At 42.9% G+C, this 27,901-nt stretch overlaps 1 protein-coding gene across 2 annotated transcripts in view; it reads right to left on the bottom strand.

Annotated features, from left to right (window-relative positions):
* The window catches only part of ATRX (ATRX chromatin remodeler), a 255,917-nt gene that overhangs the window by 17,490 nt on the left and 210,526 nt on the right, over nucleotides 1-27,901 (bottom strand). Inside the window, exons 26-30 of one of the 2 annotated variants that reach the window (XM_040405241.1) lie at nucleotides 22,354-22,516; nucleotides 19,182-19,294; nucleotides 12,413-12,521; nucleotides 12,156-12,333; nucleotides 9,259-9,456 (exon numbers count right to left, since the gene is read on the bottom strand). In XM_040405241.1, the coding sequence (XP_040261175.1) occupies nucleotides 9,259-9,456; nucleotides 12,156-12,333; nucleotides 12,413-12,521; nucleotides 19,182-19,294; nucleotides 22,354-22,516 (761 nt within the window). The remainder of the gene's footprint in view (nucleotides 1-9,258; nucleotides 9,457-12,155; nucleotides 12,334-12,412; nucleotides 12,522-19,181; nucleotides 19,295-22,353; nucleotides 22,517-27,901) is intronic. The other variant, XM_040405242.1, reaches the window with a different exon arrangement.

The following is a 27,901-nucleotide window of genomic DNA, read 5'->3' as shown; positions in this document are numbered from 1 at the left end:
TTCCTTCGAAGCAGTGCCCTACGCTCAGTTCCATACCAGGGCTCTTCAGCTGCACATTCTGACCATTTGGGACCGTTTCCCTGATAGACTCATCCTTCTCCCTGCCCAGACGCGCCGAGACCTTGATGTCTCCGATGCAGACATCGGGCTGCTCCTTCTAGATGCCAGTTTCCGGGGCTGGTGGGGAGTTCTGGACAATCTCTCGGCCCAGGGCACCTGGTCCCGTGAGGAACGCTCCCTTCCAATCAATATTCTAGAATTGCGGGCGATTCGTCTCTCTGGTTCATTGGACGGAATGTCTCCGGGGGTGTCCAGTTCAGGTTCAATCCGACAACTCCACAGCAGTTGCGTATCTAAAATCAGCCGGGTGGCACCCAGAGCCCCGCAGCCATGTCTGAAGCACCGCTCATCGTCTCCTGGGCGGAGAGCCATGTTACAGCTCTGTCGGCAGTTTATATCCCTGGCGTCAACAACTGCATCACTGACTTTCTCAGCCAAGAGAGACTCGATCCCGGCGAATGGGCTCTACATCCACAGGTCTTTCTTGCGATCTGCGAGCGATGGGGTTGGCCGGAGGTGGATCTCATGGCCTCCCGCAAGGTAGAGAACTTCGTCGCGAGGTCCAAGGATCCTCTGGCTCGGGCGTCGGACACCCTTGTGATCCCGTGGACGCAGTTTATGTTCCCCTTACGTGTTCCCTCCTCTTCTGCGTCTTCTCTGGGAAATCAGGTCCGAAGCTCTGCCAGTCACTCTCGTGGCCCCGGATTGGCTACGCAAAGTATGGAACGCGTCCCTAGTCTCCCTCCTAGCCGACAAACCCTGAAGTTTTCCCCTTCGGGAGGACCTCTTGTCGCAGAGACCCATCTCCCACCCAAATTTAGGGTCACTACATTTAACAGCATGGCTGTTGAAGCCGCCGTACTAAGGGCTCGGGGTATCACGGATGCTGTTGTCGAGACCATGATTCGGGCTAGGAAGCAGTCCTCCACGCGGATCTATCACTAGACCTGGAAGTCCTACTTTAGTTGGTGCGAACGCCACCAGTTGTCTCCTATTCGGTTCTCATTGCTGCGAATCTCGTCTTTCCTGCAGTCTGGCATGGACTTGGGGCTGGCTCTCAGTTCCCTCAAGTTTCGGCCCTTTTCATTCTTTTTCAGTGTAATTTGGCTTCACTTTCTGCGGTTCGAACCTTTCTGCAGGGGGTGGCGCACGCTGCGCCTCCTTACCGACCTCTGAATCCTTGGGATCTTAATCTGGTGCGCAGCGCTCTCCAGTCCTCTCCGTTTGAGCCTTTGCAGCAGGTGTCCCTTCACTTCCTGTCCTACAAGGTGGCCTTTTTGGTGGTAGCCACTTTCATCCGTAGGTTGTCTGAACTAGCGGCTCTTTCCTGTCGGTCGTCCTATCCTTATCCTCCATCAGGACAAGGTAATCCTCCGCCCTGTACAGTCCTTCCCTCCGAAGGTCGTGTCAGCATTACATCTCAATGAAGAGATCATTCTCCCTTCCTTTTGTCCTGCCCCGTCTCATCCTCGTGAGCAGTCGCTCCACACTCTGGATTTGGTTCGGGCCGATTACATCTATCGGTCTCAGATGTCCTCTTTCTGATGGACGGATTCTCTATTAGTCATTCCAGAGGGGCCTCTTGGGCAGTACATCATGGGGCTTCGGGGCTTCAGGTGTGCAGGGTGGTGACCTGGTCGTCTTTGCACACCTTTTCCAAATTTTACAGAGTACACACCCTTGCATTTTCTGACTCTTCTCTGGGGCGTAGAGTTTTGCAGACAGCGGTTCTCTGATTGGCTGGAGGGATTCTTCGTTTCTGGTCCGTTCATTGAGGGACACAGCTCCCACCCATTCTCTCTGGTTTACGGGCCTCGTTGTGGCCTGCATGATTCTGGGTATGTACATTGTGCAAAAGGAAAGAGGAAAATCAAAAACTGTTTTAGCTTAGTCCCTGTAGGAAGGGTATAGCTGGAGGGAGGAGCTGACACTTTTGTGCTTAGTTTCAGCAGCTATACCCACTGTCAAGCCTGTGTCCCCCAATAAACGGGAGAGAAACAGATTTTACGGCAAGTACAAAAATCTAGTTATTACAATTCAACCCAGTAGGTGGTAGCACTGTATTGTAATATAGCTATTTCTGTATAGGATAATGGAGAAAATTCCATTATTCTTTACAAATTGCAATCTAATGATTGCATGTTGTGGTCCGCTTGGGGACCTAAAAAAGCTAATAAAAAGTAAAAAAAAGTTTTAAAAAATATAATAAAACAAACAAAAAAAACATTATGGGCATTGTCGTGTGCAAAAACGCCTGTACTAAAAAAGCAAATTCACCATTTTTCCATCACTTTACCTCCCAAAAAATGTAATAAGTGATCAAAAAGCCACACTACCCCAAATTGGTATTAACAAAAACTACAGATTATCCTGCAAAAATTAGCCCTCAAGTATAAACAAGTTATGGGCGTTAGAATATGGTGATGAAAAAAAAAAAAAAAAAAGTACGGTAATTTTTTTTCCAGCATTAAAACACAATAAAAACTAAACATATGTGGTATCTCCGTAATTGTACTGACCTGGAGAATAAAGAGTACAAGTCCGTTTTACCACATAATGAATGCCGTAAAAACAAAACCCATAAAATTGTGGCGGAAGTGTTTTTTTTCCAATTCTTCCCCATTTGGATTTTTTTTTACAGCTCCCCGCTACATTCTACGCAATATTAAATAGTGCCTCATACGGCTATGTGAACGGAAAAAAATAATTTTGGCTCTGCAAGGAAGGGAGCAAAAAAACAAAAACAAAAAAGGGAAAAATCGCCACTTTAGGAAGGGGTTAAAAAAAAAAAAAAAACTCAGAAGAAGAGGAACCATGCATTAAAAAATGCAAGCCCTTCGCACACTGCCCAAGTTGTTCTTTTTCAAGCCTGGAACTGGAAGACATAATTGCCTCATGGTGGCGATTGACATAATAGATCAACACAATCGCAATATAAGTTGGATTTGAAGGACCTGCGTCTCTTTTCAGTCTTACCAACTGTGTTTCTAAATGCAGGGGGTGATCCTGCTAATAGTACTGTATGGGTACATTATCACTAACACTTCTACTGAATACTGAGGACAACCATCATCATTCACAGGGACCCAAGGCCAGGCAATGGCCCAAACAGACTGTTGCTCCTGTGCCAATTTGAAGGGTTCACTCATTTTTAAAAGGGAATTATTTGCCTTGTTAAATCACTTGTTATTCCCATTCTGTCCTGTCTTATGGGATGCATTAAAAGAAGACTCTCCGTTGAAATAATAAGTGAACCCCAGTATACGTGTGACACGATAACAGACACAAAAACCTGGCTCAGATCAGATTTTTCTTAACTGTATTTGAGTAGAGCTGCTCAATGGCTGCACTACAGCCCTTCCAGTACCTTCCACACACTGTTGTAAATGGGAGGTAGCAGAAGTTTGTATATCAAAGCAGCATTTGAACAAAACAAACATTTCCAGAAAAAATTAAATACAAGAACACTGGGACAATTTCACTTTTGGCTGAAGGTACACCTTAAAGAATTTTCCTCAGGATAAAAATTAAAAATCACTGAAAAAAAAATAAAATACAAAACATCCTGCACGATATAACTAAATATGTGGATGTACATGGCAACATTTATAAGAAAAAAATATATAAAATCACAGAAAATAATGCACTAAACACAATAGATGCAAACATTATATATGGACTAAGGGTACTTTCACACTTGCGGCAGAGGATTCCAGCAGGCAGTTCAGTCGCCGGAACTGCCTGCCGGATCCATCAAAACGTATGCAAACTGATGGCATTTGTCAGACGGATCAGGATCCTGAACCGTATGACAAATGCATTGAAATGCCGAATCAGTCTCTCTGGTGTCACCTGGAAAAATGTATTCGGCATTTATTTTTTTCACGTTTTTTGCCAGATCCGTTTTGCCGGAACACTCTGGGCTGGATTCGGCATTAATACAAGTAAATAGGAAAAAATGCCAGGCAAGTGTTCCGGAATTTGCTGCAGTATTATCTCTGTCCTGAAAAGGCAAAAAGACTGAACTGAAGACATCCTGATGATGAAAAAAACTGATAAAACTGATCAGTTCTTTTCCGGTTTTAAGCCCCTAGGACGGAACTCGATGCCGGAAAAGAATAACGCTAGTGTGAAAGTACCCTAAGCCCTCACTCTGATATGATAAAATCTGAGACTCTCAGCCAATATATTTTGATAAAAACACATCTGTGCCCTCCTACCCGCGCCAAGGTGGTCTCAGTCAGGCATTTCCTCAGGATAGATCCAATCGGTGAAGGTCTGACATCTGGCATACCACCATGATTAGCTGCTTCCGGCAATCTCCGATGCCAGAACTAACTCTTGAATGAAGCAGGAAGTACAGCAACGTTCACATTATTGTGGCCATGCTGGGTTACTGCAGCTCAGCTCCTACTGACGTGAACCAGTGCTAGTTCAGGCACAGAAGGCTGAAATAATGGCTGATGAAAGGGGTGCAGGTTGACAGACCCTCACCGACTATTGGATAGTCTCTGGTAGAGAATCGTGGTCAAAATCAATGAGGATAGAGCCAGCCATTACTGTAGGGCATATGATACCTTCAATGCAAATATAAATTCTTTCCCTTTCAGCAATTGCAATCTTTTTAATCTGAAAATTGTCTCTATAGGGTGTTAGTCATGGTAAGCTCTAGTTATAATTGCTAGGATACTTACATTAGTGTGTGACATAAGGTATGGTACATTCTTTTTAGCAATATACTGGCTAAAAATGCATAACCTCAGGCTCTAAGTTACCACAAAATGGAGCACTGTATACGAGCTATACCAAATGCTTAAAAGTATATAAAAAAACAAACTCCAGGTGCAAAACATGAAATAAAAGAAAACAAACAAAATATCAAAGGAGAGGATGGGAGTAAGAGACATTATATGATGAAAGCTAGAAAACCTAACACTTGTCACAACGAAACCTGCAGGTAAGGGAAAATTATACCTTTCATCACCCAGCTAAAATCTAAAAAAGGTACAAAAAAAAAAAAAAAACTTTCAAAGTTTTGTTGCATGATAAATTCTGGTTCTTCATAAAACTTGCTTACTTCTGCATCAAATCATATTTACAAGTGCAGTGAGGCCACACTGTGCTCATGTCACCACATCTTATACACACATTCAATACTAGTCACTATCAACTTGCCAATATTCACAGTCAGTGAACAGTCTTAACGCCATAAACGCCAACTTTATGATGGGTGGTACCGGTAGGGTTCTCACAACACATGCATAGAAAATATGAAAAATAATGCCCATATGTAGCATCTGGACTCAGCAGTCAACATGATCCCTAGGTGATGGCATTTTTGCATACATGTCCACAAAGACTATCGTGTAGAGAAAACAAGAAATCCGTTGCTGCCTGCGCTCCTTCTGGCATGTAGCCATGTTCAAGAAGCAAGGTAATAGCGTACACAGATATCAGATCTCTATAAAAAGATAACCATGTATTACAAAGAGTTCAACGATTATTTTGGGCAGGCAACCCCAGTGTTGAAAGCTGAGCCATGAGGAATGCAGAGGGGGTCTGTTCAAACAGGGCTGCGCTCAACATCAAGTTGCCCCTAAAACAGTGAAAAGCTGCAAGGTCATTGTTGGTGGTCTGTACCCAAACGGATTCATACATATCTCAGGAACTGGAGGAAGAGTTCAGCAACACTGCCAACTAAGAGGTTAAAAAAGCCTATTGTTTACTTGGCTAAACCTTATCCTACAAGCCTAAATATGATCTCCAAGGTAAGGCATCCCATCAATCTCTCCTTGAAAAGGGACATGTTTCCATTCTGAGGTTAAGGCCATTATTCCTCTGTGCAAGTCATCTAATATGCAAGTCAAGCTTCAGTTCACACTAGGTTTTCTGGAATTCTTTGTCTGTGGGAAAGATCTATGCTGGATAAGTGTGTGCTTGAAGGAAAGGGAGGAGGGTAATAGCACAGGGTAGCGGGTTACCTTTCAAAGAACCTCTGAAGTGAAAAGGAAAGAATTACTCTTGGAATATGCTCAGCAGACGTCTAGTAGCCCGCACTACTCTTGCAGCAGGCTGCTTTTTTGCAGGTTTTCAGATTCTTTTTTTTTCGCTGGACACACATGAAAGTTCCTGATATTTGTTTTGATGCAGAAGTCCCTAAAAATCACGTCTGAAGGAGTCTCACTCATGCTGTTCCAATCAAATTTACCTAAAGTATGCCAAAAACACTCTGCAATATGTTCTCCTCTGAATAAAGGGTGAAAGAGCTACAAAGGTCACAACATACCTGCCCATCCCTGTACACTGGGAACATGCCAACTAGTTGAATGACATCATTGCTTTTAGGTGGACAGCCCAGTGATGCCAATATACACAAGACGGAGCTCAGAAGAACATTACAGCAGAGATTGTAATCAGTTTCCTAACTTGTCATGTAAAAGTAGTAGTACTGTATAAGTAAGCATGTTGCAGAATGGGAAGACATTGCAATGTCAGACTACAGGTGTATTTACACAAGCCGTCTGACCAGGCAATTATCTGGAAGGGACAGTTCCTTCCTGATAACTGTCTGCTCATCAGTGGAGGTAAAGAACTGCCTTAGCAAACAGCAACCACCTCCACTGTATGGGGACAAATACAGAATTATTGATGGTACAGGGCAATGAGATGTTGGCAATCTAATGTGCCACAGGAAAGATGCAATCCCCCGATGAACAATTGTTTGCTCATTGGATGATCGGCAGCAGGTTCATGCAAGGAAATTATTGGGAACAATTGTTCCTAGGAACATTGATTCCCAATAATTGCCCCAACTGTCGACCCGTGTAAAGGGCCATTAGTGCCATTTCCATTCAGATGGAACACTGTATTCTTATCACACAAATACGTGACAGTTCCATAATTTGAGCCAAGCTGTTCACTCACGACAGTCTATTGAGAGAGGAATAACTGCAAACTCCATGCAAGAACCAGAAAAATCTGAACTGAGGATTAATGGTAACCATTTATGTATATTTAAACTATAAAGTTGAGTTCTCCTTAAAGGGGTTGTCCAGGGCTTTTACAATGATGACCTATTCTCATGACAGGACATCAATATCTGATCGGTGGGGGTCCGGCACCTGGCACCTCCCCGATCAGCTGTTAGAAGAGGAGGCGCCATGCGAGTGCTACTTCCTCTTCATTACATGTGGTATTGGAAGAGAGTGTAATTACAAGTACTTGCTCCATTCACTTGAGCAAAGTGAGTACTTGTAACTACACTACTCCACCGCAGCAAGGGAGACGCTGCGTAGTGTAATGAAGAGGAAGCAGCGCTCGCCTAGAGCAACAACACCTCTTCAAACAGATGATAGGGCCTCCTAAGGATAGGTCATGAATACAAAACCCCTGCACAACCCCTTTAAGTTGGAAATCAAGGCTCCTTTTCACACCACAGAACTAGAGAATTGTGGATCAATTATAGATGAACTGGATAGAGAAGCAAATAGCAAGTGTGGGATGGGATGGCACAAAACTACTAACAGTTGACAGACAATGATCATCAGTATGAAAGCCTACTACACCTATACCCATGAAAACAGGCCCCAAGCACATCACACAACAGGACATAAATAAAACATTGCCAATTTCCAATAAACGACTAATTTATACTCGCACACCAAGAGACTAAGACATTATCCACTTTTCACCCTAATATGTCCTCCACTGCACACTAGTCATATGGCATCTGGAAGACAGCAGATCTCATAATCATAGCTCATTCTTTGCAACTTGCGTCTGGCTAAATCTACCTTACCCCATGAGTCCCATGCCCAAAACACAGAGCCTAAGGCTACATGCACACGACAATGAAAAAAAACTTCAGTAAAAAATGGACACACTCAGTTTTTTCATGGCCATTTTGCATCAGTGTGTGCATCCATTTTCTGGCAGTGTGTCCGTTTTGCATCAGTTTTTCATGTCCGTTAAAAACGGACATGAAAAATGGATGAATTCGATTGGCAGTTATTTCTAGACCCACCCTTCTGAGAACACCCACAGGATGCTAGGCTCCCAGCAAAAATAATTTCCCCCATACTGTAGGATTTTTTTTTTCTTTCACTGCTCCCAGGTTTAATAATGACCCCAATGTAGGCCCCCATTTTAAATAATGTCCCCCATAGTGTAGATTTATTTTTTTAATGCCCCATTTTTTTTATAATGCCCCCATGTAGGCCCCCAGCTAAATAAATGTCCCCCACGGTGCATAGAACTATTTTTAACCACCCCTAGCTTTAATAATGCCCCCAATGTAAGGCCCCATCTTAAATAATGTCCCCCATAGTGTGTATTTTTTTTAGGGCCCAAGCTTTATAATGCCCCCATAGTGTCCCGCAGCCCAAAAAAACCCAAGGAAAACCTCACCTTATCCACTTGCTCGCGCTGCAGCAGTCTCTTCTCTCCTCACAGAACGAGACCAGCCGAAGGTGCACAATGACGTCACTGCGCGCTCCCACGTGGTTACGTCACCATGCAGATCGGAGGTCCTTTGGCAGGTCCTGCTCAATGAAGAGAGAGAAGAGACTGCCGCACCTCGAGCAAGTGGATGAGGCGAGTTATTTTTTTAACCCCTACTCCACCATCTAGTATAACCAGGGAAGCAGCAGCTCGAATGAAGCCGAACCGCGCGATTATCCTGTGCGACGCGGCCGCTGTCTTCACAACGCCTCATAGACTTGTATGTAATTCATCTATCCTAATGGCCTGGGTACCCGTTTTTAACAGCCGTTAGACGGGTGCACTCCTGTCAATCGGCCTATAAAAACGGTCCCATTGATTTCAATGGGGTCCGTCCGGCCGTGAGAACGGCTAAAAATAGGACATGTCCTATTTTTGGACAGACGCTATTCACTTGCCGTTAAAAGAACGGCCAAGTGAATAGCCCCATAGACCTTCACTAGTGCTAAAAATGGCCGTGTGACGGCCGTTACTTAGACAGCCGTCACACGGCCATTATTCACTGTCGTGTGCATGAGGCCTAAAGCTTTAACTTTCTCAAGTCCTAAAGAATTTCACTGTAAACAACCACTGATAGGAGAAGTCCTTGAAGCATAAGGCTGAAGAACAGTTTTCACAGACACAGAACTATCTAGTAGAATGACTACTGTATAACGTAAGTTATCTTGGCATTAGTCCATTAAAGACTTATCCTCTCACCTTTGGCAGCTTTGGGATTTCTCTCTTTTTCTTCTTTTCAGAATTTTCTGGGTCATCTATTAGGTCTGGCTCAAAGGTGTAAAGCTCTGTGAGCTCATTCATAGTAAAGTGACGTTCTATCTGCTGCTGGTCAATTACCCTAAAGGACAGGGACTGCTTGGTGACCTGTCGATCATAGATTTTCTCTTCCATGGTACCCTGAAAACATAACAGGTAATTCTGTTATAAGAGCATCTATAAGGTACAACGTGTCAGAATGTGTTCTATGTGGACAGCAGTTATACTAGTTATGATGCTTTTCTCTAATATACTACAAGTGAAACTCGAAAAATTAGAATATCGTGCAAAAGTCCATTTATTTCAGTAATGCTAATTAAAAGGAATTGCATTAATGCAACTTAAAATTAGAATATTGTGAAAAAGTTCAATATTCTAGGCTCAAAGTGTCACACTCTAGTCGGCTAATTAATCCGTACCCCCTGAGCAAAGGGTACCTCAAAATTGTGACTTTGGGGTTTCATAAGCTGTAAGCCATAATCATCCAAATTATACCAAATAAAGGCTTGAAATATCTCGCTTTGCATGTAATGGGTCTCTCTCATATGTTAGTTTCACCTTTTAAAGGGCTTCTGTCACCCCCCAAAACTCATTTTTGGGCATATTAAAATCCTTATTGGACGACTATTCCCTATATAGGGCTCTTACCTTGTTCTGTGGCTTCGTTTAATTAAAAATAGAGCTTTTAAAATATGCAAATGACTTCACTACCAGCAAGTAGGACGTCTACTTGCTGGTAGCCGCCGCATCCTCCTTTTAAAAAAACGCCCCCTCCTCCAGTTGATTGACAGGGCCAGCGAGCGCTCTCCTCCTCCGGCTGGCACTGTCAGCATTTCAAATCCCGCACCTGCGCCTTACGTGTCTTCATTCGGCGCAGGCGCTCTGAGAGAAGGACGCTCGCTTCCTCAGCACTCCCTCAGTGCGCCTGCGCCGATGACGTCACCTCTAAGCCCGAAAGAGAAGACGTCATCGGCGCAGGCGCACTGAGGGAGTGCTGAGGAAGCGAGCGTCCTTCTCTCAGAGCGCCTGCGCCGAATGAAGACACGTAAGGCGCAGGCGCGGGATTTGAAATGCTGACAGGGCCAGCCGGAGGAGGAGAGCGATCGCTGGCCCGGTCAATCAACTGGAGGAGGGGCGTTTTTTTTAAAAGGAGGATGCGGCAGCTACCAGCAAGTAGACGTCCTACTTGCTGGTAGACAAGTCATTTGCATATTTTAAAATCTCGATTTTTAATGAAACAAAGCCACAGAACAAGGTAAGAGCCCTATATAGGGAATAGTCGTCCAATAAGGATTTTAATATGCCCAAAAATGAAAAATGAGTTTTGGGGGGTGACAGAAGCCCTTTAAGTTGCATTACTGAAATAAATAAACTTTGCACAATATTCAAATTTTTCTAGTTTCACCTGTAAATAACATCTAACGAACAACAATTGGTCTCTCACTAGATCTCCTTGAATCGCCTTAAATGGCATGAGGAGACTTATAGGCCATACGTGCTCCTCTGGAATTCTGGGACGAAAGGGATGCAAATGAGTTTTCAACAAGCTCTGCCGCTAACGGCTTCGGCGGATCTACCGCCAGCTAAACGGAATTAATCTTGTAAAGAAAGTTATTACAAGGCACTTACTAATGTATTGTTATTATCCATATTGCTTCCTTTGCTCGCTGGATTTATTTTTCCATCACCTTATACAGTGCTTGTTTCCATGGTTACAGACCACCCTGCAATCCATCATTGGTGGTCGTGCTTACACACTAAAGGCATAAGCGTCAGCCTCTCTGATGGCAGGGACCATGGGAGTGCACATAGGCTGGTGCCTTTTCCTATATTGTGCAAGCACGACCACCACTGATTGATTGCAGAGTGGTCTGTAACCATGGAAACAAGCAGTATATAATGTGATGGAAAAATGAATCCAGCCAGCAAAGGAAGCAATATGGATAATAACAATACATTAGTAAGTGCCTTGTATTAACTTTCTCTACATGATAAATGCCAATTGCTGAAAAGAGACAACCCCTTTAAATAAACCGGCGCCTAAAACGCTGGTCTTAATAAATGACCCCCTTTGTATTTTCAGGAGTATGCCTGTTTTCTCTCATATTGAACATGGTCTCTGAGCTGCAGGCATGTTATACAGCAGGCAGAGCCGAACAGATTAATATATCGTTTTGTGGGATAAGATACAATATAATGCTCAGGAGTCCAGCGGGTGGGTGTCAGTGACTGGCAGCTATCTTTGTATGCAAACTCAATAGGACCACCCACTGGACTCCTAAGCCAGGAAAAAGTTATACAAAATTATTTTCCCCAAATATCAATGTACTCCGCTCTCCCTGCTCTATAAAATGCTGCAGATCAGACAGCATGTTCAATGTTCAGGTTCCCTTTGAAGAGAATTAAACAGAATATTTTATGGTGCCCTAACTGAAGACAGCATAAACTGGAGACACATCCCCTTTTTAAAACGCTGGGCCACTTACTTGAACTGACAAGCCATTTTGCCAAAATCTAGCAGTAGTGAAGCTGTTCAGTACAATTCACATGCCAGAGAGTCCTCGTATTCATGATGTCCCGGCTCTCCACCTGGCAGGACTCACAGGGGCGTGCTGTGTATTGAACGGCTCCAGTGCTAGAACTGTTCAATATAGATTATAGCAAAAGGGCTGGGTAAATTCAAGTAAGTGACCCAGCATTTTAGTAAGGTTATAAAGCTACCAGTTTACAGGCGCCCTTTAGGGTTAGTGTTTCGTTTTTCAGAGACCACGAGCTAAACCAAAAGCATGTTTAGCAGCTAAGTGTAATACGATGTAACAATATTAAAATCTTAAACAAACCTGTGCCAAAAACCTGTACACAAAGACGGCTTTCGTCTGCCCAAATCGATATACCCTGAAGATACTCTGGACATCATATGATGGATTCCATGAAGCATCAAAGATGATGACGCGATTAGCAGCCACAAGATTTATACCAAGGGATCCGGCCTTTGTAGAAATCAGGAACAGACGCCCCCTGACAAGATAAAAGATAGGTTTATATCAAACAGCTGAGCTTAATGGAACAAAGTGCCTTATTCTCAAGAACATCTTACCTCACATTGGTCACATCATTAAACTCCTCAGCCCATTTCTTCCGTGTTTGAGCACTGGTTGAACCATCTAATCGGTAGTAATCAATGTTTCTAAACCATTTTCCTTCACCTATGAAACAAAATGTTCTACTAGTTCACATTTTAGATATTCAGGCTCAATGTCAGTTAACATTTAACACCAGATTTTACTTATGCTAACTACCTAATGGCTTAGTATCCAACCAAGGCATTATTCATCACTGGTCCGTTCTATCAACCTACCATACAATCACCAGTGTGTCAAATAGGGTTGGGCGATATACCGGTATCACGATATACCGCGGTATTAAAAAAACGGCGATATGGCTGTTTCCTAATTACCGCTGTATTTCGTGACGTCATAGAAGCGGTCATGTGCGCTGACTGCTTCTAAATCTGCGGCCGCCCGCCCCAGCATGAACCGATACTGGACATTTGCAGAGTACTTGTACTCGTGCAAATGTCCCCGATACCACTGCCGATACCTGCTGGCCGCTTGCTGCGGCGCTCTTAGCAGTTCGGCGTGGGGGAAGGAATTCTGTGACTCGCATTCCCGGCACCCGACCTATGAGAGGACGCTGTGATCTGCGCAATTAACTGCCCACTGCCACCAATGATGGGAGGGGGACCCTGTGGCCACTGCCACCAATGATTAATACTGGAAAGGGGGTGGGGGGGCTAAGGGAGGGCACTGCCCACTGTCAACAATGATGGGCGGGGAGGAGGGGGACCCTGTGGCCACTGCCAACAATGATTAATATTAGGGGGGAGGGGGCTGATAAGAGGGAAAGGCTGGGGGGCTGATCAGAGGCTGGGGGGGCTGAATTAACCCTGTAATGTTTTTGTTGTTACTAGAAGTCAATTGACTAGTTACAGATACCCGAAATGGTGAAAAATGACATATAAAAGTACACTGCGTGCAGAATTATTAGGCAAATGAGTATTTTGACCACATCATCCTCTTTATGCATGTTGTCTTACTCCAAGCTGTATAGGCTCGAAAGCCTACTACCAATTAAGCATATTAGGTGATGTGCATCTCTGTAATGAGAAGGGGTGTGGTCTAATGACATCAACACCCTATATTAGGTGTGCATAATTATTAGACAACTTCCTTTCCTTTGGCAAAATGGGTCAAAAGAAGGACTTGACAGGCTCAGAAAAGTCAAAAATGGTGAGATATCTTGCAGAGGGATGCAGCACTCTTAAAATTGCAAAGCTTCTGAAGCGTGATCATCGAACAATCAAGCGTTTCATTCAAAATAGTCAACAGGGTCGCAAGAAGCGTGTGGAAAAACCAAGGTGCAAAATAACTGCCCATGAACTGAGAAAAGTCAAGCGTGCAGCTGCCAAGATGCCACTTGCCACCAGTTTGGCCATATTTCAGAGCTGCAACATCACTGGAGTGCCCAAAAGCACAAGGTGTGCAATACTCAGAGACATGGCCAAGGTAAGAAAGGCTGAAAGACGACCACCACTGAACAAGACACACAAGCTGAAACGTCAAGACTGGGCCAAGAAATATCTCAAGACTGATTTTTCTAAGGTTTTATGGACTGATAAAATGAGAGTGAGTCTTGATGGGCCAGATGGATGGGCCCGTGGCTGGATTGGTAAAGGGCAGAGAGCTCCAGTCCGACTCAGACGCCAGCAAGGTGGAGGTGGAATACTGGTTTGGGCTGGTATCATCAAAGATGAGCTTGTGGGGCCTTTTTGGGTTGAGGATGGAGTCAAGCTCAACTCCCAGTCCTACTGCCAGTTTCTGGAAGACACCTTCTTCAAGCAGTGGTACAGGAAGAAGTCTGCATCCTTCAAGAAAAACATGATTTTCATGCAGGACAATGCTCCATCGCACGCGTCCAAGTACTCCACAGCGTGGCTGGCAAGAAAGGGTATAAAAGAAGAAAATCTAATGACATGGCCTCCTTGTTCACCTGATCTGAACCCCATTGAGAACCTGTGGTCCATCATCAAATGTGAGATTTACAAGGAGGGAAAAACAGTACACCTCTCTGAACAGTGTCTGGGAGGCTGTGGTTGCTGCTGCACGCAATTTTGATGGTGAACAGATCAAAACACTGACAGAATCCATGGATGGCAGGCTTTTGAGTGTCCTTGCAAAGAAAGGTGGCTATATTGGTCACTGATTTGTTTTTGTTTTGTTTTTGAATGTCAGAAATGTATATTTGTGAATGTTGAGATGTTATATTGGTTTCACTGGTAAAAATAAATAATTGAAATGGGTATATATTTGTTTTTTGTTAAGTTGCCTAATAATTATGCACAGTAATAGTCACCTGCACACACAGATATCCCCCTAAAATAGCTAAAACTAAAAACAAACTAATAACTACTTCCAAAAATATTCAGCTTTGATATTAATGAGTTTTTTGGGTTCATTGAGAACATGGTTGTTGTTCAATAATAAAATTAATCCTCAAAAATACAACTTGCCTAATAATTCTGCATTCCCTGTATAACAATTAACGTCTCCTTGTGGCCGCCCCATACAGTACAACGTCTCCTTGTGGCCGCCCCATACAGTACGTCGTCTCCTTGTGGCCGCCCCATACAGTATAACGTCTCCTTGTGGCCGCCCCATACAGTACAACGTCTCCTTGTGGCTGCCCCCCATACAGTATAACGTCTCCTTGTGGCTGCCCCCATACAGTATAACGTCTCCTTGTGGCCGCCCCATACAGTACAACGTCTCCTTGTGGCCGCCCCATACAGTACAACGTCTCCTTGTGGCCGCCCCCATACAGTACAACGTCTCCTTGTGGCCGCCCCCATACAGTACAACGTCTCCTTGTGGCCGCCCCCATACAGTACAACGTCTCCTTGTGGCCGCCCCCATACAGTACAATGTCTCCTTGTGGCCGCCCCATACAGTACAACGTCTCCTTGTGGCCGCCCCCATACAGTGTAACATATGGGCAAGAGCCGACAGGGAGCTTAAAGTGACCTCATGTTGTAGATACAGTGCCTTGCAAAAGTATTCATCCCCCTTGACTTTTTTTCGTATTTTGGTGCCTCACATCCTGAAATTAACAGGGATTGTTTGAGGATTTGCCTCATTTAATTTATAGAACATGCCCACAACTTTGATATTTTTTTTTTCTTATTGTGAAGCAAACAAAAAAAATTGGACAAAATAACAGAAAAAGTCCATGTGCATAACTATTCACCCCCCTAAAGTCAATACTTTGTAGAGCCACCTTTTGCTGCAATCACAGCTCCAAGTCTCTTTGGATAAGTCTCTATGAGCAGTTGCCACATCTTACCACTGGGATTTTTGCCATTCCTCCTTGCAAAACTGCTCCAGCTCCTTCAAGTTGGACAGTTTGCGCTTGTGAACAGCAATCTAAGTCTGACCACAGATTTTCTATTGGATTGAGATCTGGGCTTTGACTAGGCTATTCCAACACATTTACATGTTTCCCCTTAAACCACCCAAGTGTTGCTTTAGCAGTGTGTTTAGGGTCATTGTCCTGCTGGAAGATGAACCTCCGTCCCAGCCTCAAATCACGCACAGACTGGTACAGGTTTTGCTCAAGAATATCCCTGTATTTAGCACCATCTATCTTTCCCTCAACTCTGACCAGTTTCCCAGTCTCACCCCCCCCGCATGATGCTGCCACCACCACCAATGATGTGATGTGTTGGGTTTGCGCCAGACATAGCATTTTCTTTGATGGCCAAAAAGTTCAATTTTAGTCTCATTAGACCAGAGCACCTTCCTCCATATAATTTAGGAGTCTTCCACACGCCTTTTTGCAAACTCACAACGTGCCTTTTTGTTTTTTGCTGAAAGTAATGGCTTTCTTCTGGCCACTCAAAGCCCAACTCTATGGAGCGTACACCTTACTGTTGTCCAGTCTCTGCTGTAGAACTCTGCAGCTCCTCCAGGGTTACCTTAGGTCTCTGTGCTTCCTCTCTGATTAATGCCCCCCTTGCCTGGTCCGTGAGTTTTGGTCGGTGGCTGTCTCTTGGCAGGTTTGCTGTTGTGCCATGTTTTTTCCATTTGGTTATGATAGATTTGATGGTGCTCCTGGGCATCATCAACGATTTGGATATTTTTTTATAACCTAACCCTGACTTGCACTTCTCAACAACATTGTCCCTTACTTGTTTGGAGAGTTCCTTGGTCTTCATGGCAGTGTTTGGTTAGTGATGCCTCTTGCTTAGGTGTTACAGCCCCTTAGGCCTTTCAAAAAATGTGTGTATATGTAATGACAGATCATGTGACTCTTAGATTGCACACAGGTGGACATCATTTCACTAATGATGTGACTTCTGAAGGTAATTGGTTGCACCAGAGCTTTTTATGGGCTTCCTAATAAAGGGGTGAATACATACGCACATGCCAAGTTTGTTTTATATTTCTAAACAATAGTTTTATTTATATTTTTTTCTCATTTCATTTCACCAACTTAGACTATTGTGTTCTGATCCATCACATAAAATTCATTTTAAGTCAGGACATTGTAAGTCAGGACGGATCCGTTTGGCTCAGTTTCCTCAGACGGACATCAAAACGCTGCAAGCAGCGTTTTGGTGTCCGCCTCCAGAGCGGAATGAAGGCAAACTTAGGCATTCTGAACAGATCCTTATCCATTCAGAATGCATTGGGGCAAAACTGATCCGTTTTGGGCCACTTGTGAGAGCCTTGAAACGGATCTCACAGGCGGACCCAGAAACGCCAGTGTGAAAGTAGCCTTAATGAGGAGGATCCAGCAGCATTTCTGCAAACCCCATTCAGACATATGGAACAGTTGCAGAAATTTCTGCAACTACACTACAGTTTGTGAATATACCCTTCAGTTCAACACACTGCAGTCAAAACGACGTGCGGTTTATTGCAAATCAGTGTAGTTTTCAAACTGGTTGTTAATGTCTGTGCAGAACCTCGCTAACATTTTCACGTTGAAAACCAAGCAGACTTGCAGTGAAAGCGGTATTATTTTCAGCTGCAACGTGGAGGAACCTCCACTATGTATGTCTCTACCCTTAGACAAAAGCGACGGAATATGTTCAATAGGAGATATGCTTTCAATTAAGAGATACTGTTTCCGCAACACAACTTGCAAACTGTAGTAAATGCATTTGCCTTCAAGGTCTAATTATTTTTTGTGCTCAAATGTGGACCAGCTGCTTGTGCTTAATTAGACTAATAATTATGGGTTCATTTTGCCAGATGTCAGACACGAAAAACCACATGAACCTATTGCATGCAAAAACGAAACAGCTGACTGGTAGAAATCCATAGCCGCAATATCAGATCAATGTTTTGTGTCTTTACTATAAATGCTATCAATTTATCACTGCTTCCGCATGTTACTGCTTCCAAAATCTGCGCAAGATAAAGGCAATTCTATTCTTGTCTTTTAGCTGAAAAACATACCCTTCATTTTGCTCAGGTTTAGGGCTCATGCACACAAAAGTGTGTGCCCTGTGCCAGCAAAGAGCGGGTCCTGTGCACTCTTGTATCACGGGTCTGCAATCTGCACAATACAAAGCGTTGCAGAGGCATGGATCGGAAGTCCACAGAAGCATTATGAAGCGCTTCCGTGGGATTTCAGTTCATGCCTCTGCACCACAAAAAAATAGAATATGTCCTATTTTTTTTTTTTTTTGCTGCGTGGACCGTCTCTTGTGGATCACAGACCCATTCATTGCCGCAATTTGCGGTCCGCAGCATGTGCACACACGTTCGTGTGCATGAGCCCTTAGGAAGCAATAGTGATCAATTATAATCACAGCATGCAGTGATACACTGAATGGAGGTTGAAATTCAGACTTTTTATAGGGAAGCAAGCATTACAGTTCTTTCCTCCTAAGGCTAAGTCTACACGACGACATTTGTCGCGCGACATTTTGTTGCACTAATGTTGCGCGACAATTTTTATAATGGCAGTCTATGGTGTCGCACTGCAACATGCTGCGACTGCGACGCAACAGTCCCAGAAAATCCATTCGAGATGGATTTTTCTGCGACTGTTGCGTCACAGTCGCAGCATGTTGCAGTGCGACACTATAGACTGCCATTATAAAAATTGTCACGCGGCATTAGTGCAACAAAATGTTGCGCTACAAATGTTGAAGTGTAGTTGTGCCCTAGCTATCGCGCGACAAATGTCGTCGTGTAGACGTAGCCTTACAGGTCCTAAGCAGCATGCTAGGACTTGGTTATCGCAATCTATGGGGCAGGTTAAAGTGGTTTCCCTTGAAAAACATCATATGCTCTAGAGGTAGTCAAAAATAAAAATAAAAAAGAATAAAATCATAACAGTTTCCCATGTCCCTCATTAAGGATAGGGCTACGCAACACAGGGCACAACTACATGGATGGATTTTTTGCTACTGTCATGTCGCAGTGCGACACCATAGACTCATTCTGAAAATTGCAGAGCACCGATTGATTTTAACTATTAAAAATATAAATGCAATCAGACGTTCTACAAAAGTGGTAGTTGTAGCCGTTGCCTTAAATGGGAGCGGAAGACAGTCTCAGAGGATAAATCTCCTCATTCATCTGGCAATCATCTAGTCTTTGGCCAGCTTATATTTCATCCATTTTGCAAGGATATATTCACACTTAAAAGTAGAACTAGTAGTTTTCGCATAATGCTGAGGCAATGTGTGAATATACCCAAAACCTGAACTCTGCTGAAACTTAAGAAAAGAACAGGTAAATTAGGTAAGGACAGATTTAATTAGGTAAAGAACACAGGTTTATTGCTCTATATACCTTTGTAAATCACTGGTTTGGATTCTGCTCCTTCTTCTGATGGATCTACGCTTGCCAATTCCAAGAAATCCTCAATCAGATCCAAGGATATAAGAGACTGACTGAAAACTAAACTGAAGGAATAGCATAAGATAAAAAATGCAATATCTATATTAAAAAGTACAAATTCCCATATTGTTCATATTGCCGGGAGGGCTTATTTTTTGTGGGATAAATTGAGAAAAAACACAATTCCGCCAAGGTTTTTATATCACGGCGTTCACCATGAGCTAATAAGGACATGACGTCATTCTGCGGCTCAATACAAATATGACGATACCAAACTTGTATAGGTTTATTGTTTTTTTTTTTTACTAGTGTAAAAAAAAAAAAAAAAAAAAAAAACTTTTAAAAAATTAAAATTTTCTTTGCAATGCCATTTTCTGACAGGCATAACTTTTATATTTCAGTCTAGAGAGCTGTATGAGGCCTTTATTTTTTGAGTAACGAATGGTAATTTTTATTGGTACCATTTTTGAGGTACGTACAACTTTTTGATCATTGCTATTACATTTTTTTGGGGGGGATAAGGTGACTAAAAAATGTTTTAATAGTTTAGACATTTTCAGAAGCAACGATACCCGATATGTTTATATTTTTACAATTGTTCCTTTATTTTTATATGTAAAATTGGGAAAGGGGGCGATTTAAACTTAATATTTTAATGATTTTTACAGTAATAACTCAAGGTACTTTCACATTTGCGTTAGAGGATTCAGGCAGGCAGTTCCGTTGCTGGAACTGCCTGCCGGATCCGGAATCCATATGCAAACGGATAGCATTTGTTTCCAGATCCGTCTGACAAATGCATTGAAATACCGGATTCGTCTCTCTGGTGTTATCTGGAAAAACGGATCCGGTATTTTTTTCCACATTTTTAAAAGGTCTGCGCACTGTTTTTCCGGAACAATTGGTACCGGATCCGACATTAATACATTTCAATGGAAATTAATGCTGGATCCGGCATTCCGGCCGGAGAACACCGTAAGAGGGACTGAACTGAAGACATCCTGATGCATACTGAACGGAATTCTAACCATTCAGAATGCATTAGGATAAAACGGAAGTGTTTTTTCCCGGTATTGAGCCCCTGTGACGGAACTCAAGACCGGAAAACTAACACTAGTGTGAAAGTACCCTTAGGGTGAATAGGACAAGGGATCAAAAGATCCCAGGGTCTCACCCCCTAAGAGATCTATTAAGGTGAATAGGATTCTTACACTGTCCCTGCTGAGCTGTGCCTCGTGCACAGCTTACCAGGGAGCTTTCCGTGGCAGCCCTGATCAGCTTCAAAAGCGTCCAGGCTGCCATGGTAACTGATCGCAGCTCCGCAATTTCACTGCAGGGGCTCCAATTGGAAGGCATCCCTCTACCTTGCATCACATATGCTGCAATCGGTGTGGATCGCAGCATCTGAGGGTTCAACGCAATTGCTGTTACCAGTCAGTGCGTCCGGGTGCCTTCTGTATGATGCAGCCGGTACATGCTGCGTAAGGAGCAGGCTCACAGCAGCAGCCCCCTCCATACATTCCCACAACCACCGTGACGTACCGGTACATCACAATGGTTGAAGGGGGTAAATGATGTGAATCAGCAACTGTAGCTACACATTCTGATTGATGTTCTAATCCTGCCCATACAGCTACAGTACTACAATATTACAGTGCTACACTATTGCTGACCATCAATATCATATCAGTGGGACTCTGACTCCAGGCATTCCAAGCTATCAGCTGTTTGAAGAGGTAGCAGCACTCCCAAAAGCACTGCTTTCTCTTCAAAATTACCAGCGTGTCACCTGCTTTGTAGAGGTGGCGCAGTGTATCGTAATTACAACTGTGCCATGCCATTGAAGTGAATGCGATGAGCAGGTGTAATTATACTGTGCTACTGCAAATTAGACAGCACACAGGAAATTTTGAAGGAGCGCTTGTAGGAGTGCCACTACCTCTTTAAACAGCTAATTAGCGGGGATGCCAGGAGTTAAACCCAAATGACCTAATATTGGTGACTTATCATGAGGACACATCACTAATATTTTAGCACTGCACAACCCCAATGGGTTGTCCAAGATAAACTCGCACAAGCTCTAAAATGGCTTAAAATAAAAAAATAAATCTTACACTCCGCCTTTTCTACAGCACTGTTCTGTAGCGCTGGTACAGTTCTCCTGCCACTGTTTGCTTATAAACAGCAGAGGTCATTTGCTGCAATATGGCACGTCACCACTGCAGCCAATTACTTCTCAGCCGTGATTGATTGCAGCTGTAAACAGTGGCAGGAGAACCGGACCAGAGGCACAAAGAATGGCAATGGGTTAGTATAATGTCTATATTTATTTTAATTTAAAGCTTGTCTGAGATTTAAAATGATCTTGGACAACCCTTTGAGGCTATGTTAACAAAGGACCTACAGTTCTCTAAGGGCACTTTCACACTAGCGTTTTTCTTTTCCGATATTGAGTTCCGTCCTCGGGGCTCAATACCGGGAAAAAACTGATCAGTTTTATCTTAATGCATTCTCACAAATGCATCAGTTTGCGTCCAGATTGCTGGATCCGGCAGGCAGTTCCGTCGCCGGAAATCCTCTGCCGCAAGTGTGAAAGTAGCCCAAGCTGTAAGAGTTGTTGTTTTCCAGTACTTTTATACTAACGGTATATCCTCAAGATAGGCCATCAACATCTGATCAGCATGGATTCGACACCCCACCAATCAGCTGTTCTGCAGTATCTCTGATGCCATTCATTTAAAAGGGAGCAGCACTGCAGTGACCAGCTGCGTCCACTCCACAATGGAGCCGTCTAGTTCCAGAACCTACTTTTGGTGCTGGAGCTGCTTTCAAACAGTTGATGTGTGGGACCCCTGCTGATCAGATAAAGATGGCCTATCTTTAAGAATGGTCATCAATATAAAAGGAGTGGACAACCCCTCTGAGGCATAAAAAGCCAATAGAATAATATAGAGAAAAATACTATATCCAGATCATGCTTCTCTTGACAAAAATGCCACTGGCCAAAGACAAACTGAAACAATTTCAGGCGCAGCGAGATACGTCCTGGAGTTACAGTAATAGTCAAAATACATGTTTAACATTGCAAGTGACTAACACAAAACTAGGAAAGGTAATTACTTACACTTTTTCACCAAGTTCTTCTGCCATGCGAAGAATATCGAACAAAAGTGTTATTTTGCCAGAATGTTCCAAGATCTCTGCATCAGCGTCGGTTACAAAATCTTTGTACCAGTCAGGAGCCGGGCTACCTGGGGTGGAGGGAGTGGCTTTGCCAATGCCAATGCCAATGGTTGAAAAAGAGATAATAAAGATAAGTGTGCTGTATATACCCCTTACAGATCTAGGTCAGCATCATATTTCACTGACATCCTGTTAAAGAGCCTCTGTCAGCATGATCAACCCCATTAAATCAGGCATATTACCTAGTAGGGTTGCTCATGCTGAGTAAATCAATATTTTTACTGTGTTTGTATCTACTGGCTCTGGGTTCATAACTTCAGAATTTTCATCCACGCAATTACTCAGAGATAAATAGAAAAGCCAGGATACAGGGTATGCAGAACTGTCATGGGGACAAGTAGGTATCAGTCTCCAGCTTAAAGGGGTTCTCCGGGCTTTTAATATTGATGACCTATCCTCAGGATAGGTCATCAATATCAGAACGGTCGGGGTCCAACATCCTGTACCCCTGCTGATCAGCTGTTTGAGGAGATGGTGTGCACGTGCCCTCTCCTAGCTCTCTTTCTGCTCGCTGCTGCTGCTATGTCTATGGTAAAGCAGCAGTGAGCAGGAAGAGAGACGGGAGACTGCATGTGCACACTGCGCATGCCTTCGCTTGACGATCTGATATTGATGACCTTTTAGTGAATATGTCTGACATAAAAAAGGCTGAAGCACTTCTAGAACCCTGCATTGGGTATTATTTCTCACTTATTCCTCCTGGAAATTATCAATGGACAACTGGGTGTGACCTCCACAGTCTGCCACTCAGCGCTGAATGGACAGATAGGAATGGTAATGTCAACTGGCCGATACATCCATGGTTTCCAGGTGGAATACGAGATGAACAGCACAACGCAGAGTTCAAAGAAATTGAGGAATGCAAGTATATTGTACAGTAGATATCATCAAGCAAGCCAATACATTCTTAATGTTATCTACAACTGCAAAGCTAGGAGTAGTTTTAGTTTCTATATATACAAGCATGAAATATGCAAAGTAAACAGGTGACGGACACCACATATCCATTGTCAAACTGTTCCTCTCCTATGGAAATATCATAACAAAATACAGAAAACTAATGAGTACTAAAGACAACAAAAATAACTAGTATACCGACTGCTTGATGCTGCAATAAACAGAGGAAGCAAAGTGATAATAACTGCCTTATTCCATATGTATTCAGATTTAGTTTTCTGTGCCAAAATAAACCAGAAAGCTGCTATACATATCAGGAAGTGTCTCTGATCGGCAGACAAGCAAGAACAAGTGGAAATGGGTAGGTAAGCAATATCACCTAAACGTTCAAAATCAGGAGAGGGGGCAGATATACTTGCTGGGGTAAGGGAGTACCAGCATGACAATGGCAGCAGCCAAGGTAACTACTTCAGCCCAGCAGATCTTCAGAAACCATGTAATCTCACATTTATTAGGATGATCTCATTACTAACTTGCCTCTGGAATTACTGGCAGCCGACTGGAAACATTGAAGGGCATCTTTCAGCCTATTTGTACCAAACTAGCTGACCTATATGCAAATGAGCCTCTAGTAGCAATCGGGGCGTTGCCGTTACACTTATGCCTTGTTTCCACTGAGAGGATCGGTTCGGGTCGGCACAGTTTGGAAGATTTTTAATGGTCCGGTCTATTTAGGTGAGCGTTTCCACTGCAACTCGGGCCGCTGTTGTTTGCAGGCATCCTTCTCCTATTATCTGTAGTAATGGCGGCGTGGTGTTTATGTTGCGCTTACGTTTGACGTTATTCAGGCCGCCAATCAGGAGAATGTATTGTGTGACGCAAGTAGCTCCGCCCTAACCGAACCGTTCAATTTTTCTATGGCCCTACATCTGAAGCAGGACCCTGAATGGTGCGGGACGGTTCGCTTGTATGGATCGCTTTCATAGTGGAAATATCCAAAATAGCGAACCGTACCGACCCGAACCTCTCAGTGGAAACGAGGCATTAGAGGCTCAATTGCATATATTAAAACATTATTTTTCTCATCAATGCAGGCACATATGAACATCGGACCAACAGATGGCCTCAGCTGCCTAGCGCACATGTAACAGGTCAGTCAGTTTCATAGGTACAAATCTGCTGACAGATGCCCTTTAACCCTTTCAGGACCAAGCCATTTTTCACCTTTTGGCCCAGGCCATTTTTAGCAAATCTGGCATGTGTTACTTTCTGTGGTAACAACTTTAAAACACTTTTACTTATCCAGGCCATTCTGAGATTGTTTTCTCGTCACATATTGTACTTCATGACAGTGGTAAAATGGAGTAAAAAAAAAAAAATGTATTTATAAAAAAAATACCAAATTTACCAATAATTTGGAAGAAAAATGCAAAATTTCAATTTCTCTACTTTTATAATAGATAGTAATAACTCCAAAAATAGTTACTACTTTACATTCCCCATATGTCTACTTCATGTTTGGATCATTTTGTGAATGCAATTTTTTTTTTTGGGGACGTTTAGAAGCAAATCTTGAAATTTTTCTGAAAATTTCCAAAACCCACTTTTTGAGGACCAGTTCAGGTCTGAAGTCACTTTGTGAGGCTTACATAATAGAAAACACCCAAAAATGACCCCATTTTAGAAACTACACCCCTCAAAGTATACAAAACTGATTTTTATAAACTTTGTTAACTCGTTAGGTGTTCCACAAGAATTAATGGAAAATGGAGATGAAATTTCAGAATCACTTTTTTGGCATTTCCATTTTAATCCATTTTTTTCCCACTAACAAAGCAAGGGTTAAAAGCCAAACAAAACTTAATATTTATTGCCCTGATTCTGTAGATTACAGAAACACCCCGTATGTGGTCATAAACTGCTGTACGGGCACACGGCAGGGCGCAGAAGGAAAGGAACGCCATATGGTTTTTGGAAGGCAGATTTCACTGGGATAATTTTAAGCTGCCATGTCACATTTGAAGACCTCCTGGTGCACCCCAATTTTGGAAACTACGGTATAAGGTGGAAGTTTTGTTGGTACTATTTTAGGGTACATATGATTTTTGGTTGCTCTATATTACACTTTTTGTGTGGTAGATAACAAAAAATAGCTGTTTGGGCACTGTTTTTATTGTTTGTTATTTACAATGTTCATCTGACAGGTTAGATCATGTGGTATTTTTTATAGAGCAGGTTGTTACGGACTTGTCATTACCTAATATGTATACTTTTTATTTATTTATTTTTACACAATAACAGCATTTTTTATTAAAAATAAATAAATCGTGTTTTAGTGTCTCCATAGTTTTTTCAGTTTTGGGGCGATTGTCTTAGGTAGGGTATCATTTTTTGCGGGATGAGATGACTGTTTGATTGGTACTATTTGATCTCTTGGTATTACACTTTTTGTGATGTAAGGTGACAAAAAAAATTGCTTTTTTTTCACACCGTTTTTTTTTTTTTCCCCTATGGTGTTTAGCTGAGAGGTTAGGTCATGTGATATTTTTATAGAGCAGGTCGTTACGGACGAGGCAATACCCAATATGTATACTGTTTTTTTTATTTATGTAAGTTTTACACAATGATATTTTTGAAACAAAATAAAAATCATGTTTTAGTGTCTCCATAGTCTGAGAGCCATAGCTTTTTTGACAGTTTTTATTTTATGGTGTTCACCCCAAGGGTTAGGTCATGTGGTAGGTTGTGGCAGGTTGTTTTTACGAACACGGCGATACCTAATATGACTATTTATTTATTTTTTACATTTAACACAATAAAAGCATTTTTTAAACAAAAAATCATATTTTAGTATCTGCATAGAGCCATATATATTTTTTTTCATTTTTGGGAGATTGTCTGAGGTAGAGGTAAATTTTTTGCGGGATGAGGTGACTGTTAGATTGGTACTATTTTTGATCGCTTGGTGTTGCACTTTTAGTGATGTAACGTGACAAAGAAATGTATGTTCTTTTAGCAGTTTTTTTTTTTTTTACACAGTTTTTATTTTAGATTTTTTACGGTGTTCACCTGAGGGGTTAGGTCATGTGATATTTTTATAGAGCCGGTCGATACGGACGCGGCGATACCAAATATGTCTATTTTCTTATTTTTCTTTATTTTTTACAATTTCATTCTTTCTTTATTTTGGGGAAAATACTCTTTTTTTTTTTTACTTAATTTATTTTCACGTAATTTTTTGAAACTTTTTTTTTCAGTAAATTTTTTTTGTCCCACTCTGGGAATTCAACTTTTGGGTGTCTGATCCCCTTTACAATGCAATACACTTACAGCCATTGCAATATACTTACAGCCTTACTGCCTGTGAGATCCAGGGGGCTGGATCTCACAGGCTCTCCCGGAAGGCAGCCATGATGACTAAGGAAGGCATTGGGCTGCATTCCCTGCTATCGGGTCTCTGTCACAGCAATGCAGGGACCCGATGGCTGCTTCCTCCCTACACAGACATCACATGTGCCGCGGTCAGCGCTGACCACGGCTGTGCAGGGGTTAATGCGCCAGAATCAGTGATTTCACCAATGGCGGCATATACAGCAGGGGTCCGGCTATCAATGACTGCCAGACCTCTGCCGTGGATCAGGATGGCGGCACAGCTCCCGATCAGCGCGCCGTACATGTACAGAGCTGGGCGTTAAGGGTTTAAACATTGTTTACATTTAATGGTTTAACTCCTTAAGGACAAGGTCAGTTTTGTCTTTGGGCACCACAGAAATTTTTCAGTTTGTCTTCTTAGCATTCTGTTGGCCATAACCATTATAGATTTACTTCTACATTAGCTGTTCACTAGAGTTTTTTTCTTTTTTACTTTGTACCACTTAAAAAGGAGACTTTTGTATTACTTACCAGTAAAGTCTCTTTCTCGCTCTTCCTTGGGGGACACAGGAAACCATGGGTATAGCTCTGCTCCCTAGGAGGCGTGACACTAAGTGAAAGCTGTAAGCCCCTCCTCCATCAGCTATACCCTTCAGCCTGGAGAGAGAGACTACCAGTTGCGTGTCCAAGTAGTGAAAGATAACCACCAACCGGAAAAAAGAACTGTCAAGCCCCAACGGGGGCAACCAAGCCGGAACCACAACTGTAAACCCAAATGAAGGGTGGGTGCTGTGTCCCCCAAGGAAGAGCGAGAAAGAGACTTTACTGGTAAGTAATACAAAAGTCTCCTTTTCTCGCCCATATTCCTTGGGGGACACAGGAAACCATGGGACGTTCCAGAGCAGTCCCAGAAGGGAGGGACCAGAACAACTAGACCAACACCAGAGGCATCAATCAACTGCCGCCTGCAACACCAGACGGCCTAAAGCAGCGTCAGCCGACGCATGAGTATGCACCCTGTAGAACTTGGTGAAAGTGTGCAAGGAGGACCACGTGGCCGCCTTGCAAATCTGCTCCGTAGAAGCCCGATTCCTCTGAGCCCAGGAAGCTCCGACCGCTCTAGTGGAGTGAGCGGTAACACCAAGGGGCGGAACCTTGCC

Source organism: Bufo bufo, chromosome 8 (assembly GCF_905171765.1).
Source record: "Bufo bufo chromosome 8, aBufBuf1.1, whole genome shotgun sequence".
Lineage (NCBI taxonomy): Eukaryota > Metazoa > Chordata > Amphibia > Anura > Bufonidae > Bufo > Bufo bufo.
This window is presented reverse-complemented; position numbering and strand designations above follow the sequence as displayed.